The following is a 14,612-nucleotide window of genomic DNA, read 5'->3' on the forward strand; positions in this document are numbered from 1 at the left end:
TCATCAGCTTAAGTGCAAATTGAATGCAGCCCTTAGGCTCTTGGAGAGTTGCCAGTGAAGTCGTCAGTTAGGTTAAATGTTAGTGTCCCCAAGAAACAGTGTCCTATTAATAGTACAGAACCAGATATACCCAAATGAATGAGTTTGGCGAAATCCACGTGGAAATTTTTTTGAAGGAAAACATTCTCAAGGAAAAGAAGAGTTAGCCCGTTCTCATCTGCTTTACTTTACAGAACAGCATGTTTAGTTGTTGATGTTTGTTAAACCTGTTTATGAAAACAGAATGTAAACGCAGCAAAAAGGTGAAATCAATCATGGCAATACACAGTGCCTGAATCAATTCTAATGTGACTTATGTTGCTTTCGTAATGTTAAGATCAATGTAATATGCTTCTATTGATTTTTGTTTTTCGTACACTATATTATGGAGAATGTCATCCTCATGTATTTAAAAGTCAGGGTAAGACCCAAATAGACAACATTCTCGTTTGTCCTTGGATAAAAATAGTTATTTTCCTGGTGGTATGCAATTATCATTAGTTTTTGCAAATCTTTGTGATCATTTGTTGTAATATACAGCAAGGAGCACTCGCCTATCTCATTTATTTTGTAAGCAATGATAATGTCAAGAATGGTCACTGATGCAGTATCTTTTGCAAGGTAACATTAAATAGAAGTTTGGGAATATTACATTGTGTAAGATTTCATGTAGTAGCATATTTTAAGAATTTTTAGTTTTGTCTTTGATTTTATTTTATTTTTTTGAAGGTTATGGCACTTTACCTTACTTCTATGGAAATGTTGGTGATATTGTTGTAAGTCCCTTGCTGGTGAATTGTTACAAGATTCCGCAGCTGGAGAACAAGGATTTGGATCTCCTGGGCTTGACCAGCAGTCAGCTGTTAAGCGTGGAGAATATGATACTTCTAACTATTCAGTATCTTGTCCAACTAGGTAAGCAGTTTGTTGTAAGCGCTTCAGTTTTTGTTTGTGACTGTATTTTTTTTTTCCTCCCCACCCGCTTTATTTCTGTTTCAGAGCCAGTTTTATAGCTATCTATTTTTGTGCCTGGAAGAGGTAAGTGGCTCCATCTAGTGTGTGTCACTTTGCTACTTTATACATCAGATAGAAGTGAAGTGAATGTAAAGACTCATCTTGCCTCTGCTCTCCATATGGGGATTGACCAGGTCACCTTTGTGAAAATGCAGTCCTCCTTTGCAATGCAAATAACTCATTTGCTTAGGGTATCAAACCATCAGTTATCACAGTCCTTTCTAAGGACACTTGGTCTGTTTTATTCAGTTTCGTGACAAATGCTGGCAGATGTGTGGTGGTCATCATTGTTTTGGTGACAGCAATGTTTACATGAAAACCACATCTGTTATTCAGGCTAGGGCAAGTTATTCAGTGAATATCTCATTCTAGTAAATGTATTTGAAATGGACTCTTTGCAAGTTTGAAGGCAAACCAGCAAACAACATTTTCTTTTTCTTTTTACAGGTCTAGAAATTTTTCCCTACCTTAGAGTAAAATACAGCAGTCATACTAGTGAGGTTTTAGAATCCCAAAGAATAATGCAGGATTAGCTCCAGGAAGCCTCTCACAGCAGTCTCAGTCTTAATCTCTGTATTTGAAAAGGTGCTGCTCATCATAGAGGAGCATGCGGTGACTTTTGTGAAGAGCACACTGTTTTTTCTGTACTGGATAAACTGGGCTTCTGCTAAGACCTCTGTAATACAAAAATAGCATCAAATGTGCACACATTTCAAAAGAGATACAACTGGTGATAGTGGTATATAATCTGGGGAGTAAATGTGCTCTGTGTAGGTTTAAACCATGTGTTCTTACGCTTTGCTGTTCTCTGCTGATGCAATGCTGTTATAGATGAGAAGTAGGTTATGTCTTGTGTTGTAACACTCTCTAAGTGACCTGTCTGCTTTATTTACCATTCTGTGCTGGGAAATAGCCTTCGCTGGATGCCAGGCTGGAACTGACAAAGGGTTTCTCTTTACAGGCTGAATGGTTTTTTGTTGCCCTTCTCTCAGTAGGCTTAAATTTATTTGAGGTTTTTCTCTTCATTGGAAAGTTTGTAGAGTGTGCATGTTAAAACCATACAGTTCTGGACTGATTCTGGATTGACGGAGGCAGCTTACAAATTTCCTTCAAAGAAGCATGTAGCCAGCCAATACAGCATTTCCAATTTATATACATAATATATATTTATTGAGACTTCTGGAGCAGTCAGGGAACTGCATTCTTAATCGTTGATGAGTCTGACCTTAGATGGATGTTTAGTCCATACTTGCTGCAAGCTAATGCATGCCTTACGCAAGATTTCTGGAATTCATCTTCACTGTGTCTAGTAAGCACCATGTCTTCAGCATAAAGAAGTTCTCTTATTAGTAGGTGTTTGACTTGGCTTTTGTTCTTAACTGTGCAAAATTGAACGTTTTTCCATTTGGCCTTGTGTGGAGATGGGCACCAGCACTGCAAGACAAAAGAGCCTAATGAAAAGAAAAGAAAAACAAAAACATTCTGAAGAGCATTGGGATCAAAACATGTCAGTGGTTTTAATCCTGCTGCACACTCAAAACTGTTGGAATCGTGACAGCCACACTGAACTGTAGCCTTTACCCCATGTTGTAAAATCAAAGCAGATTAAAGATGATTGGAGGACAGCCAGGTTCAAAAGTTTTTGACAGGGAGGAATGGAGACAAATGCGCACATAAATTAACAGTTTGTTCATATAAGCCTCTTTTTTTTTCTTTAGAAAGTAAGACTGAAAAGATATAATTTTTTTTGCCAGAATATATTGCAATAAGAGCACGATAGAGGCAAAGATCTGAGAAGCAGTCAGAAGAATGCCATGTGCCAAATCCTGCCTAATTTTTACAGGTCTCACTACTTGTACAAAATATTTTTGTATAAGACTATCTGTGATTCCAGATCATAACAATATTATTTATGGAGGTACTCCTTTTTGGAAAAATGATATATCTGAGAATTCCTTTCAGTTTTCCTGAAAGAGTATGACAACATCATTAATCATAGGAGTATGCTATTATGTTTTTTGAAATCAGTTGAGCACTCTCACAATGATATTAGAAATTAAAACAAACAAAGTATATGCCCTTCTAAAGCTTTCTTCTTACATCTTCTGTGAAAACTATACACAGTTAAAGCTATGATTGTGAGCTATGGTGCTGCTATACATAAATTCCTCTGACTGTGATAAAGGAATAACTAAGAAAGATCAAGAAGTGTGTTTGATTTTTGTGGGKTTTTTTTGCAGTCTGTTTCCAGTATTTTTGTAGATTTCACATCTGTTATCTTTGGCAGCATTCATAGTGAAGATTTCACAAGCTTCTTTCTATACCTCAGAATGTCCATATTTGCAGTATGGGTTTATATTCTATCATTTCTACTCTTGTGCTTTTTATTATTGCACCACAGTTTCTGCAAACACAATTTCATCATATGCAGCACTAAGATCTGTGTTTTGTTTTTTTAAGTGGAGGAGATTTCTGGATCCTTTGTTAACTACCTGTCTAGAATTGTAAAGTCATTCTTCTTTCTCTCTTGTGGTGCAATTGAATCATTTTGATTATGTTTGTGTAGTGGCACCCAGAGGTGTTTTGTAGCTTCCATATCTGGATGCACATCCAAACTTAGGGCAGGAACAAGCCTCTGTCTTCTGTGGAAATGATGTTCAGATGCCCAAAGCAAGAAATTATTCCAGCAGTTCCCTCAGTCTTGGATGGTTGGAGGACTGCTTCTCTGTGGGCTCTTTGGTGAAGTATGTCTACCCAGAAGTGGATGGCATTTGAATATGTTGTGCTTAAATTATAGGTGCTTTAGAAAGTATATCTGCATTAAGATCTTTCGCAGATAAGGATTTTACATGGTATTATTCTTTCTGCAGTTTCATTTTCTGAAATCAAAATAGTCTTCTGCATACTCATTCCTGCAGAGAAACTTCCAAATCCTCTCCTTWTACTTCGGCAGTTTTCTGTATATATGTATTTATGAAATTATTCACAATCAAAACCAGTACCTATCATTTTGTCTTCCATCACATCTGATCTTAGTTCCATTGTTTTTCCTCAATAATTGTTCTGGAGAAAGTTTGCCAGGAGTCAACTGTGATACTAAATCCCTTGCTAAACTCAAAATATTTCCATATAAGAGCATTTCTGACAACTAATTTTATTCTAAGAATATTTTTTCTTGTCAATCATCTGAGTGAAATTCTGTGTTGTCCTCGCACAGAAGTCTGAATAATATGAACAGTTACGTGAAGAATTTTAACAGTGAATTAGGGTAGTTTAGCATCATTTTGAGTCTTTGTAAGTTTTCTTGGTTTGGGGGGGTCTTTCCATTTGTGCAGTTATTTTCATCTCTTGGATTTGTGCTGATCTCTTTGTCTAGAGTCTCTCTCTTAAGTAACTTCCCTCATTCAGCAAAAGCTTGCTGAATGTTTATAACATCTTTGTTGTTTTAGACATGTTGGGGATAAGATTTATTTTTGCAGAAGATGATTTATTTCTATATCAGTTAACATTTTTTTTTCCTGCTTCTAGATTTTCAAAGATCTAAAATGAGTGATACTTTGACATCTGGGGCAGTGAAGCAAACTAGAAGGGAAGAGAAAAGTTTTTTTCCCAGAAAGAGAATTGTAAAGAGAGAGCTATGCCCATACGGAGTTAAATGAGACTCATCAGACCTTTTCAGTTTGCATCAAGAGGGAAAACACCCTTGCATTAGGAATCTGTAGGTGTCCTGGTGTCCTGTGGTAGCTGGATGGTGACATAGGTTATATGTGCCCTGTCACATAACCTTTCTGTTTCCTTTCTTTTCTACCCCTTTTGCTTGTTTTCTCTGGCCCTGAAAGAAAACATAAACAACAAATAAGCATTTCACATATCTCTGGTGTTTAAGCCCCCCCTTTTTGTCATAGAAGAGCAAACTGCTGAGGTGTGAGTCTGTCTCCTGTGGCACTGACATGAGATCTTGGCAATTTAAAGTATGCTTTGCATTCATGAATATTTTTCATTTGCTCCTGAGTATGCATGAAAATGAGATAAACCTTACTAAGAAAAATGTTAATTGAAGCTTAGTTGGGGGAATTGATGCTAAGATATGAAGCTTATATTTCTATTTTCCAATTCAAATTCACAATATAGTTTACGGAAGTGTCTGTCACTTAGATCTGGAGTTGCATAGACATATCCTTCTCAATGTTAGAAGTTTGAATATTTAGTAAATTAAACTGTAAAAGAAGAAATTAAACATCCTTATTTACATCCATGGTTAGTCTATTACAAGATGAGTAAATACAAAATGAAGACCAGTTGACAGGCTTTGCCATACTGCATGGGTATGAGAATAAGCACTTGGGCTTTTTTCTCTAAAGACATGTGGAGACTTGGTGATTAATATTGCTGTTCTAGGCAAAAGGCACATATTCTCCCACCCCTTCTCACCAGTTATTGAGGGTAGAAAAGCCTAGGAGTAAGGTGGAATCCTTGATTCTTAAAAGAAATAAAATAGGGGGAGAGAGGGAGGAAGGAAAGCAAGGAGAGAGAAAGAGAGAGAGAGAGAGAGAGAGAGAGGGAGAGGCAGGCTTCTGATACAGAAGAGCAAGAATATGCCATTTGGGTAGATATCCATTGTGTGTGAGGGAGTGCAGCTTTTAAATGCAAAAATACACTTTAAATTGTAAAGAACATCTTGGATCTAGACAAACAAGTGATTATTGCTGGTTCAATAACATTTTGATATGAGATACCATTCTTTTATGTGTTTGTTTTTAATGTAGGTCCTGACCAGATACCCCTCAGGGAAGAATTTGAGCAGATCATGTTGAAAGCTATGCAGGAGTTCACTCTGAGAGAGCGATCCTTGCAGATGAGTGCACAGTGTGTCTCTGTGTCACCAGGTCAACTCCCTTGGCTTGCTAGGTTAATCGCGAGTGTGTCCCGGGACCTGGTGCACGTGGTTGTTACCCAGAACTCCCTGGCAGAGGGCATCTCGGAAACTTTGAGATCTCTCAATGAAATGAAACATCAGCAAAAGCTACCAGATTACGTAGTTGCCATTTGTGCATCAAAGATTAGAGGAAATGAATTCTGCGTAGTAGTCCTAGGTAAGTATATTTACAGTACACTTTAAATACAAATGCAGTTTTGTGGAATGCATTTTCTCAAGTTGTTGTTCCAGCTTCTCAATTTCCATTTTTAAATCCCTTTAGTTCTTTTTGTTCCACTTCATACTGTTATGTTGCAATGTCACAGTTTACCCTTCCTCCATGAAGACTTTGAGTAGTGATGTCCATGAGGATTTAGGAAAATAACTGCATGTTTTCAGCCACATTCAGTTAGGCCCCTTGAGAGACTCCTTGAGAGCCTGAAACTTTATTCTCTGTGTGACTGCCTTAGAATATATCTTAAAGTGATAGTAGCAAAACAGTGTGTCCATCTTTTTCTGTTTTGTGTAACAACTGTGTTATTTCACATGACAATACTGAATTGACCACAAATCTTCTGTAGACCACTGTAAAACAGAACATCCTTTATACCATGTTGATTTTCAAATGCCTGTGATGTTTGTGCGTGCATGTGTCTGGGTGGAAGTGAATTTGTGACTAGTCATCTTTCCTTTGTAGGCAGATAAATTAGCAATGTCCATTTTGTTTTTTTTTTTCACACTAAATATAATTACTTTTTCATATTTACAAACATTTATTTTGCATATCATTTGTCACCCAAGTGTGCAAACCTATGCAGAACAGCTTGCAAAGGATGTGCTAAACTGATATACTAGTTCTTCTGTCACTAGCAAAATAGACTTGAGACTCCTCTCCTGATCTCTTGGGTGAAGGCAATGGAGATCCATGACTGAAGTTGAGCGTGGCCTTTACTTCTAGAATGAAAAGGTGGTGTTGACAGTGTACTGTATTAAAGATTGATCTTTCTCCTGTCCTTCTCCAGGTCAATATCAGTCTAGAGCACTTGCGGAAAGCATGCTTACGACCAGTGAATTCTTAAAAGAAATCAGTTATGAGCTCATCACAGGGAAAGTTAGTTTCCTAGCATCACATTTCAAAAATACATCTTTAGGTGAGTGATTCTGAGAAACAGAAGTTCTAACAAAAGCAGTGACTGCCTTGTTTCTTTAGTGTCCGTGTGTCTTCTGTTCTGCTGTCAAAGCACACATGGAAATACGCCTCTCCCCTCTCCAGTGAGAGGCCTTATTTCTTTCTCTTCATTCAGAAAGTGTAAAGGAGTGCTCCTCATCTCCTTCATCATTGCAGTGTGAGTTATTCACCCTGTGTCAAACTATTTTTAACACTGTTTGTGCTGCTAAATCTGACAGGAGGGCACCCATAAGTGCATGAGTCTTCTTGTTTGCATTTTTAGCACTGTTTTTAGAGGCTGTTTTAGAATGTTTGTTTCTTAGTGATCATCGGATATCACAATTAGCTGTAAAGGCACAGATTTGAAATCATTCAGCTGCGGTTTCTTTTTTGGAATTTATTCAACTGGCAAATCTCTAAATAAAAGAGAAACATTCTTGCTCACTCTCTTCCCTTTATCTCTAGCCTCCTGCCCCTTCACAGATTTGACATCAGCTGTGTGAGAATATGTATATATGTCATGTTCAACATCATTTGTCTTAAAGTTCTTCCACATAATTTGCTGTTGTTAATTCTTAACTAGGTGATGATTTGGACAAGTTGCTAGAGAAAATGCTACAGCAGCGAGGAGAAAGTGTCATTATTCCTTTTAATGGAGATGTTAGTGAGTGTGTGTCATCTCAGGAGGCAATTGCCATGGTTTCTACACAAGAACCAGGTAATATTTTTACACACAAGATGTGAAATAAGTGAATATTTTGTTAAATGTCAAAATGCATGTGCCTCAGAAGAGTCTAAGGCACAGCTGCAGTCAGTATGCCAGCCTTCAAATATTAATACTGCCAGCTGAATATAGCAATGCAGCAGTCTCTTGGACAGAAAATCTGTGTAATAACCTTCAGCAACTATTTTTGCTCTATATTTTATAATTCCTAAACTAAAGTACTTGATCTTCTGCTTTGCCCTAACCAGAGTAGAGAAGATGCTCCTGGATAACATTGGCAGTGTGGACTCATCTCACCTTTTTACACCTAGAAAAGGAATATAATCTTGGGCTTAATGCAAAGGGAACTATGTTGGGCTCCTGATCTCCCCAGGGGTCCTTCTATATCTTAACTTTTGATATTCCTCACTTTCCAAATGTATAAAATGGTAGAAATTTGTACAACACAAGTGTGCCCCGGGGCTTCAAGTTTTAAGGAAAGTGTTTTAAGATCTTGGATTAAAAGTGCAATGCAAATGTAATCTATAATTTGCTTATTTGAGGTGTATATTATTCAGCACAAGTGATGAGATACTTAGGTGCAAAGGATGAACTAGGATTGGCTGCCTGAAAATGTTCATTAGCTTTCTCCCATTTTGGAATTCTTTGATTATTCAGAGTTTTAACTGTACTTTCCTTTTCATATGACAGTTATGATAAAAGAAGAAACACTGAGCTGCTGTGAACACTGAGATTCTTTTAGGTCTAGTATCAAAGCAAATTCAACCTCCAATAAAGCTTTGTTTTCCCTGTGAAAGAAAGGTATGCTCTTGACTCACATTAGTTGGCTCAAATTAATCAGCTCAGTGTTAAATCTGAATGAAAACAGGATGATTTGTAGTCTCCACATGGATCAGAAGATCCAATCAGAGAGACTGCCAGGCACACTGTTCTGGCACCCTCCAGAAGGATAAGTCTTGAGCTTCCTTACAGAATTAGTTTGAAGAGAGAACAATCTTTTGATTCAGTTACTTTTTGCTGTTACTATGTAATGATGTTCAGTTGCTGCTTTTTAAACCTTCGTGCTTTCTCAAACAATTACTCTGAGCTAGTTTTGTCTTTAAAATATGGCTGTACAATAATTGAAGCTACTGGGGATCTGCCTGAAATAAAAAAAGGAGAGGTGGGTCTCCTAGGCAGTGAATGGGACCTTTCTCCCCAAGCAGATCTCCTGAAATGAACATGGAGGCAGGTCAAAGCAGGAGATACATGCGCACACACAAACGCACATATATGTCCATATAGAATAGGCATACTGGATTTTGTCCCCAAATGTCTTCCAATTTTCACGTAAATTACAAAACTTTATGAAGTAGCACATTACTTTAAAAAGCAAGTACAGTTCTTGTTTATCAATTTTGCAATAGTTCTGGGGGCTTTTTGTTTTGTTTTGTTTTAAGAAATTTGTCCTAAGAAATTTTTATGACAAGCGGTCTATTAATCAGAATTGAATCTGTAGTAGAAAAACTGGCATAAACATTTGTTTTAAAGATCCTATCTGGTATAGCATTATAAGATGAAATTTGATAATCTAGAAGCTTAAAATATTCAGGGGATAGTGAAACATAGTATTGGGTGTAGAATGTACCTACTGGAAATACTGAAATGCAGGAACATGCTTTTTTCTTGCACAGATATGAATGCTCTGATACAAGCTTAGAGAAGGCTAAACTTCAGTTTCTCAGTTCTTTGCAACTAGTATTTATATTGGCACTGACTAAGTTCAGACAAATTTGGGACTAAAAGTCAGTTAAAAATCAAAATCTCCCCAAACAAACAAACAGTACCCCTCCCCAAATAATTGAGGGAGTTTTGCCTAGGTGTATTGCTCATCTTCCTTTAGCAGTGTATGTTATTATCAGTCAGTATATAGACATATGGTATCTCAAAGCTGATTTAGCATGATGCTCAGGAAAACTGAGTAGAGCTGGTCTACAAATGACTTCTCCCAACTGACCTGCTCTCCTGTGAGTGAGAGTCTTTTTGGCAGGGTTATCATGCAGGCTCAGTTTCCTCAGATTAATAGGTGTGGTGGCTGTTAGCCCATAGTGCCCTGAGCACAGCAACCTCAGCACCCGGGGCTGGTTGTCCTGGAAGGCGGGAAGGGAAAAAGAAAGGAAGGAACCCATTTAATGGGTTGCGTTTCACTGTTTTGGCACTGAGGTTTGCTTGGGTTGCATCCTTATAAATCCTTAAAACACTTAATTTACAAAATGGGCAGTGCTTACTTGAGGATATYTGATACATAATCACATTTTGATAAAGGAAAGTCAACATTTGTGATCTGAACCCAGCTCTCCAGAATGCTGGAATTTATTCTGGTGAGTGAATAAAAGAGGGTAGACTATTTGGAGGTTCAATGTTTATTGGGGCGGGGGGAAAAGTAAACATGTTTCTTGTGTTTTGTTTTCTTTTTCAAACAAAACGCTCTAGATTTGGATGTTGATACCTTCCAAATTTACCAGCCACAGCTTACAGTTGCCAGAAAGCTCTTGTCCCAGGTTTGTGCTATAGCAGACAGCGGCAATCAAAGCCTGGATCTTGGCCACTTCAGCAAAGTAGATTTCATCGTTGTAGTTCCACGTTCAGAAGTCCTGGTGCAGCAAACTCTTCAACGAATTCGACAATCAGGTAAAAGGGACAGGAGGGAAAAGAGAATATTAAATCGCAAAGTATGTGATTGATATTAAATCTTACCTGGTATGAATGGAAAAATAAGCTTCTCCAACACGTATTCTGCAGGCCCTAGATTGGCTCCGTTAGTTGGTATCATCCATAAATTCAAAGTAACTCCTTTTCACATATTGTGCCCATGCTGTACCATGTGAGTGGTGAAAGGAATCGCCATACTGGCGCAGAGCTGAGGTGTGTATGACCCAAAGGAACATTTGGCTGCCAAGAGAGAAAGCAGATGAGCAATTATGGCTTTTCCGATCCTTTATTCCTTAGGATTGTAAGTACCATTTGTTCTAGGTGCATGTTTGTGCATGCGTTGTCATATGTATTAGCACAGATCTGTGTGCAAGAAGCTGTGTTTATTAGATAGATAAATGACTTGGTAATACTTGCGCTTAAGCACACAATAATTGCCCTACTGGTTCAGCAGATGAGTTTTCTTGTCTGATGTTCTGTGTATGACAGTGGCTAGTATCAAATGCTTCAAGAGGAACAAGAAGGCTTTAGTGGACAGGTAATGGAATATGTCCCTATTGAGAATGAATGTTTTTATCCACTCTTAGTGATTGACATGTGCCCTAAAAAGCATAAGAGTTTGTCCTTGGAGAAAATTCCAGTCTAATAGAACTATGGACTATCTGTATAAATGTCCGGTCCTTTTTAGCTCTTGCTCTCTGATATCTGGGAGTAATGAAGCCCCTAGGACAGCTGAATATTTTGAATTTTTTTGTTCTATCAGCTGAATTTTTTTTTCTTTGGTTTTACCTAATAATCCCTTGCATTCGTATTTGAAAAAGATGAATAAGAGCTTCTAGTGTGATGTTTCTATGAGTGGTTTTAGATAGCTGTTGTTTTTTCCCCTCTTATTTTCTAGTCTAAATTAAACAGTCCCARACTTTTCAGTTGTGCAGATATCCCCTGGTATAGCTCAATTCTGTGGTCCGTCTCTGCATCTTTTTTCTCTCTGCTTGATTCTATTTTATTAGTAAAACAAAAAGAATGCAAGAGATTACTTGAAGCGGGGGGTTTCCTTTCCTTCCTAACATGACATTACTTTTTTTTCTTCTAGTCCTTCTTTGTTCAGACATTTTCTTAATTTGCTGCTGTACACTAAAACAGAGGTTTTCTGAGAACTGTTCACCATGTTTCACATTTATTTTGTCTTTTTAAATAAGCTATGATTAATACCTTGGCAAATACCTAGTGGGCCCATATTTCACAATGGCTTATTATTACTTCTTTAATTCAAATGGTTTTCAAAGTCATATATGTTACATCTTGCCTGTCTTATGAACATGATGGCAATCTATCATTACAAAGACTGCAAGAGTGTAATTGTATTTTATTGACATTTGGACACTAATGTTGAGGTAGGGCATGAAAAAAATTGATATTAGTGAGAGGCAGTTTTATATAAATTTATGATTTTTGCAAAGGAAAGGTCAGGGTAACTTTTTCTGATTCTAGCAGGATTAATATGTTAGCTAAATGTGGGGAGGTTTGACCTAGTATCATGGAGCATAGCCAACTCAGCTCTGCTCTGGAAATTTTTGTGGAGGTCTGAATTTCTTTTTTTCTTTTGGGCAATGTGAGAAGTCTTTGAGTGCTTTTTGGAAGAGATCTAGAAGCCAAGAAGCAAATTTCAGTCCCCATTTTGAGAGAAAATGCATTCTGATAATGCTCTTCTTACTAGGGCGTCTCAGGGATTTGTCTGAATCCTGTTGTTGACAAACTACCTACAGTTGGCACTTCATTTTTTGGATGTGCTCAGAGGAAAAGGATTTTGTTGCATTTTTCTTTTTGACAGGTGTCCTTGTGGACCTGGGCCTAGAAGACAATGGAACGGCATATCAGAGAGCTGAGAAATACGTGGTTCGGCTAGACAATGAGATTCAAACAAAATTTGAAATTTTCATGAGACGAGTGAAGCAGAATCCGTATACACTGTTTGTGCTGGTTCATGACAATGCCCACGTGGATTTAACAAGGTAGCTGTTTCAATTTATCAAAGGAAAACAATTACAATATCTTTCTGTTAGTTGTTTAAAAAGACTTTCCATCATAGCCAGACGTTTCTGCATGCCTCATAAATTTGGGGCCCTGAAATCAGAAATCATCTTTTTTGTGCTAATTCTGCTTCAGTTGAAGGTAGGTGAAGTAGCTTCAGATTTTTGAACCCGTAACAAGATTTTTCTTAGGGGTAAGTGCTATAGTACTGGAAGCCAGGAAAAAGGTCTGAATTTTGCAACTTTTGTTACTCCTCTTGTCTTTTTCCTCGTCAGCCCTTTTTTTCTGAACCAATACTCCAACCCAGAACTCTCCCCTGTTCACAAGCCAGTCATGTTTCAGCTCATGTCTTTATCCTTGATGATTGTGTTGCTCATAATATGAGAAGACTTTCAAGCACATAACTCTTCTCATCTTCTGAAAAGCACCCTAGCTACTGTGAGAAAAGGATTTAAAAAACAGTAGCTCTGTTGAGGTATCATGAATGTCGCAAGTGTTTGATCTAAACAGAATAACACATACACACACGTGCACAGAAACATTTCTTCACACTAAATCACAACTTTACAATGGAAAGAGAAAGCTGTAAGTAAAGCAAATTGTTCTGTTCTTTTTCCATAAGCAAAGTGGAGAGAAAAATCTTAATGGAATTCAGATACGGTGTGTAAGCTTGTGGGACTCATGTGAGCAGAGCTATAATAAACAAAATAGTCTCCTTGAAAGAAAGCTGAAAATAGGTAAAAGCAACATTCTTTCTACCTTGTTCTCCCCATCAAATTTGTGTCATTGTCTTCACTATGCACTGAATTTGGAATTATACCTTGGAGGCAAAGGTAATTCCAGGAGTTGGAAATAGGACATCAGGAGAATATCRTGTTCACCAGGCTCTTAGAAAAACATTGTTTCTGGCTGAAGAATTCAGTGAATTTTGTAAACTTGTAACCTAACCCTATGGAACAGTGTTTTTCAGTGAGAGAGATTTCATCAGGTTTTGGCTTATTTTAGGTTTTCTCCATCTGATGCTCTTTTAAACTGGCACACTAATTCAACTTCTTACTGTCAGGGGATTTTGGTCCATTATTTGGTTTTCTTTCCCCTTGCACCTGAGTCTACCCACAGAGAACACTCAAATGGTTTTGACGTCTTTTGCCCTTTCAAAGATTTTTTTGAGCTGTGTTTCTCTGTTCCCTGGTCATCTGGACGTTTTCCTGGAGGAAGAGAGTAATCCGTTGAATTTCAGGATGTCAGTAAGGCAATTCTTTGCATTCTTATTTCTGCAGTGCCATTTCAAGTTCCCTGTCACATGGTGAGCCTAGTCATGGGCTGGCTGATAGAGTTATTAATTGCAGGGAGGTCCTTGAAGCATTCAACCTCCTTGTTCTTCAGGTCAGCTCTTTTCCTTACGCCTTGCAAACGCAGCAGTCCAGGATCAGCTCTAGCAATGAGGTACACTGGATACAATTTGACACTATGGTAAGTGTTTAATTGTTAAGCTGTGAATTTTAATGCAAACTTCACACCTAACAGAATCTAGCAGATAGACATTAAAGAAAAATGTTAGGAGGGAGCTCTTTCTCTGCTGGAATTTGTTCTCTCGGGCTCCAGATAAACAGCCGTGGGCTGTTGATGGTAGAAGTAGCATTGACATTTAGGCCCAGGAACGGCACATTTTCCTTTGTCCACTGAAGTAATATGAGAAGTGACTTTGTAAGTTCTGGCCAGATAAAGCTACGTGGACTTGCCATAAAGCTCTTGAGCTTGCTTTTCACTTTCAAGTGGTCTGACTTTTGACTACAGTCAAACAAACAAACTAGTGGAAATGGAGGAGTGAATGAATATTCAAAGTTAGACTGCTTTTTGGTTGATTGTAAATAAAAGCCATTGTGGTGACCTTCTGAAAAAAATGGTCTAGACAACTTTTTGTTTCCAAAAAGTAAGAAATCAACAACTTTTGGTCCTCTGATTAAAAGGAAAAAAAAGGGGGGGGAGAGACTCTCTATGAGATTAATTGCATTTGTAGTGATCACTGC

The 14,612-nt window shown here is 37.8% G+C and overlaps 1 protein-coding gene across 1 annotated transcript in view; it reads left to right on the top strand.

Annotated features, from left to right (window-relative positions):
• Nucleotides 1–14,612, top strand: part of GREB1L (GREB1 like retinoic acid receptor coactivator) — a 65,903-nt gene that overhangs the window by 22,052 nt on the left and 29,239 nt on the right. The window contains exons 9-15 of the mRNA XM_026058590.1: nucleotides 769–954; nucleotides 5,820–6,146; nucleotides 6,991–7,119; nucleotides 7,720–7,854; nucleotides 10,333–10,530; nucleotides 12,383–12,563; nucleotides 13,863–14,055. Coding sequence (XP_025914375.1) covers nucleotides 769–954; nucleotides 5,820–6,146; nucleotides 6,991–7,119; nucleotides 7,720–7,854; nucleotides 10,333–10,530; nucleotides 12,383–12,563; nucleotides 13,863–14,055 — 1,349 coding nt within the window. The remainder of the gene's footprint in view (nucleotides 1–768; nucleotides 955–5,819; nucleotides 6,147–6,990; nucleotides 7,120–7,719; nucleotides 7,855–10,332; nucleotides 10,531–12,382; nucleotides 12,564–13,862; nucleotides 14,056–14,612) is intronic.

The sequence above is a fragment of the Apteryx rowi genome, unplaced genomic scaffold (assembly GCF_003343035.1).
Source record: "Apteryx rowi isolate R43461 unplaced genomic scaffold, aptRow1 scaffold_149, whole genome shotgun sequence".
Lineage (NCBI taxonomy): Eukaryota > Metazoa > Chordata > Aves > Apterygiformes > Apterygidae > Apteryx > Apteryx rowi.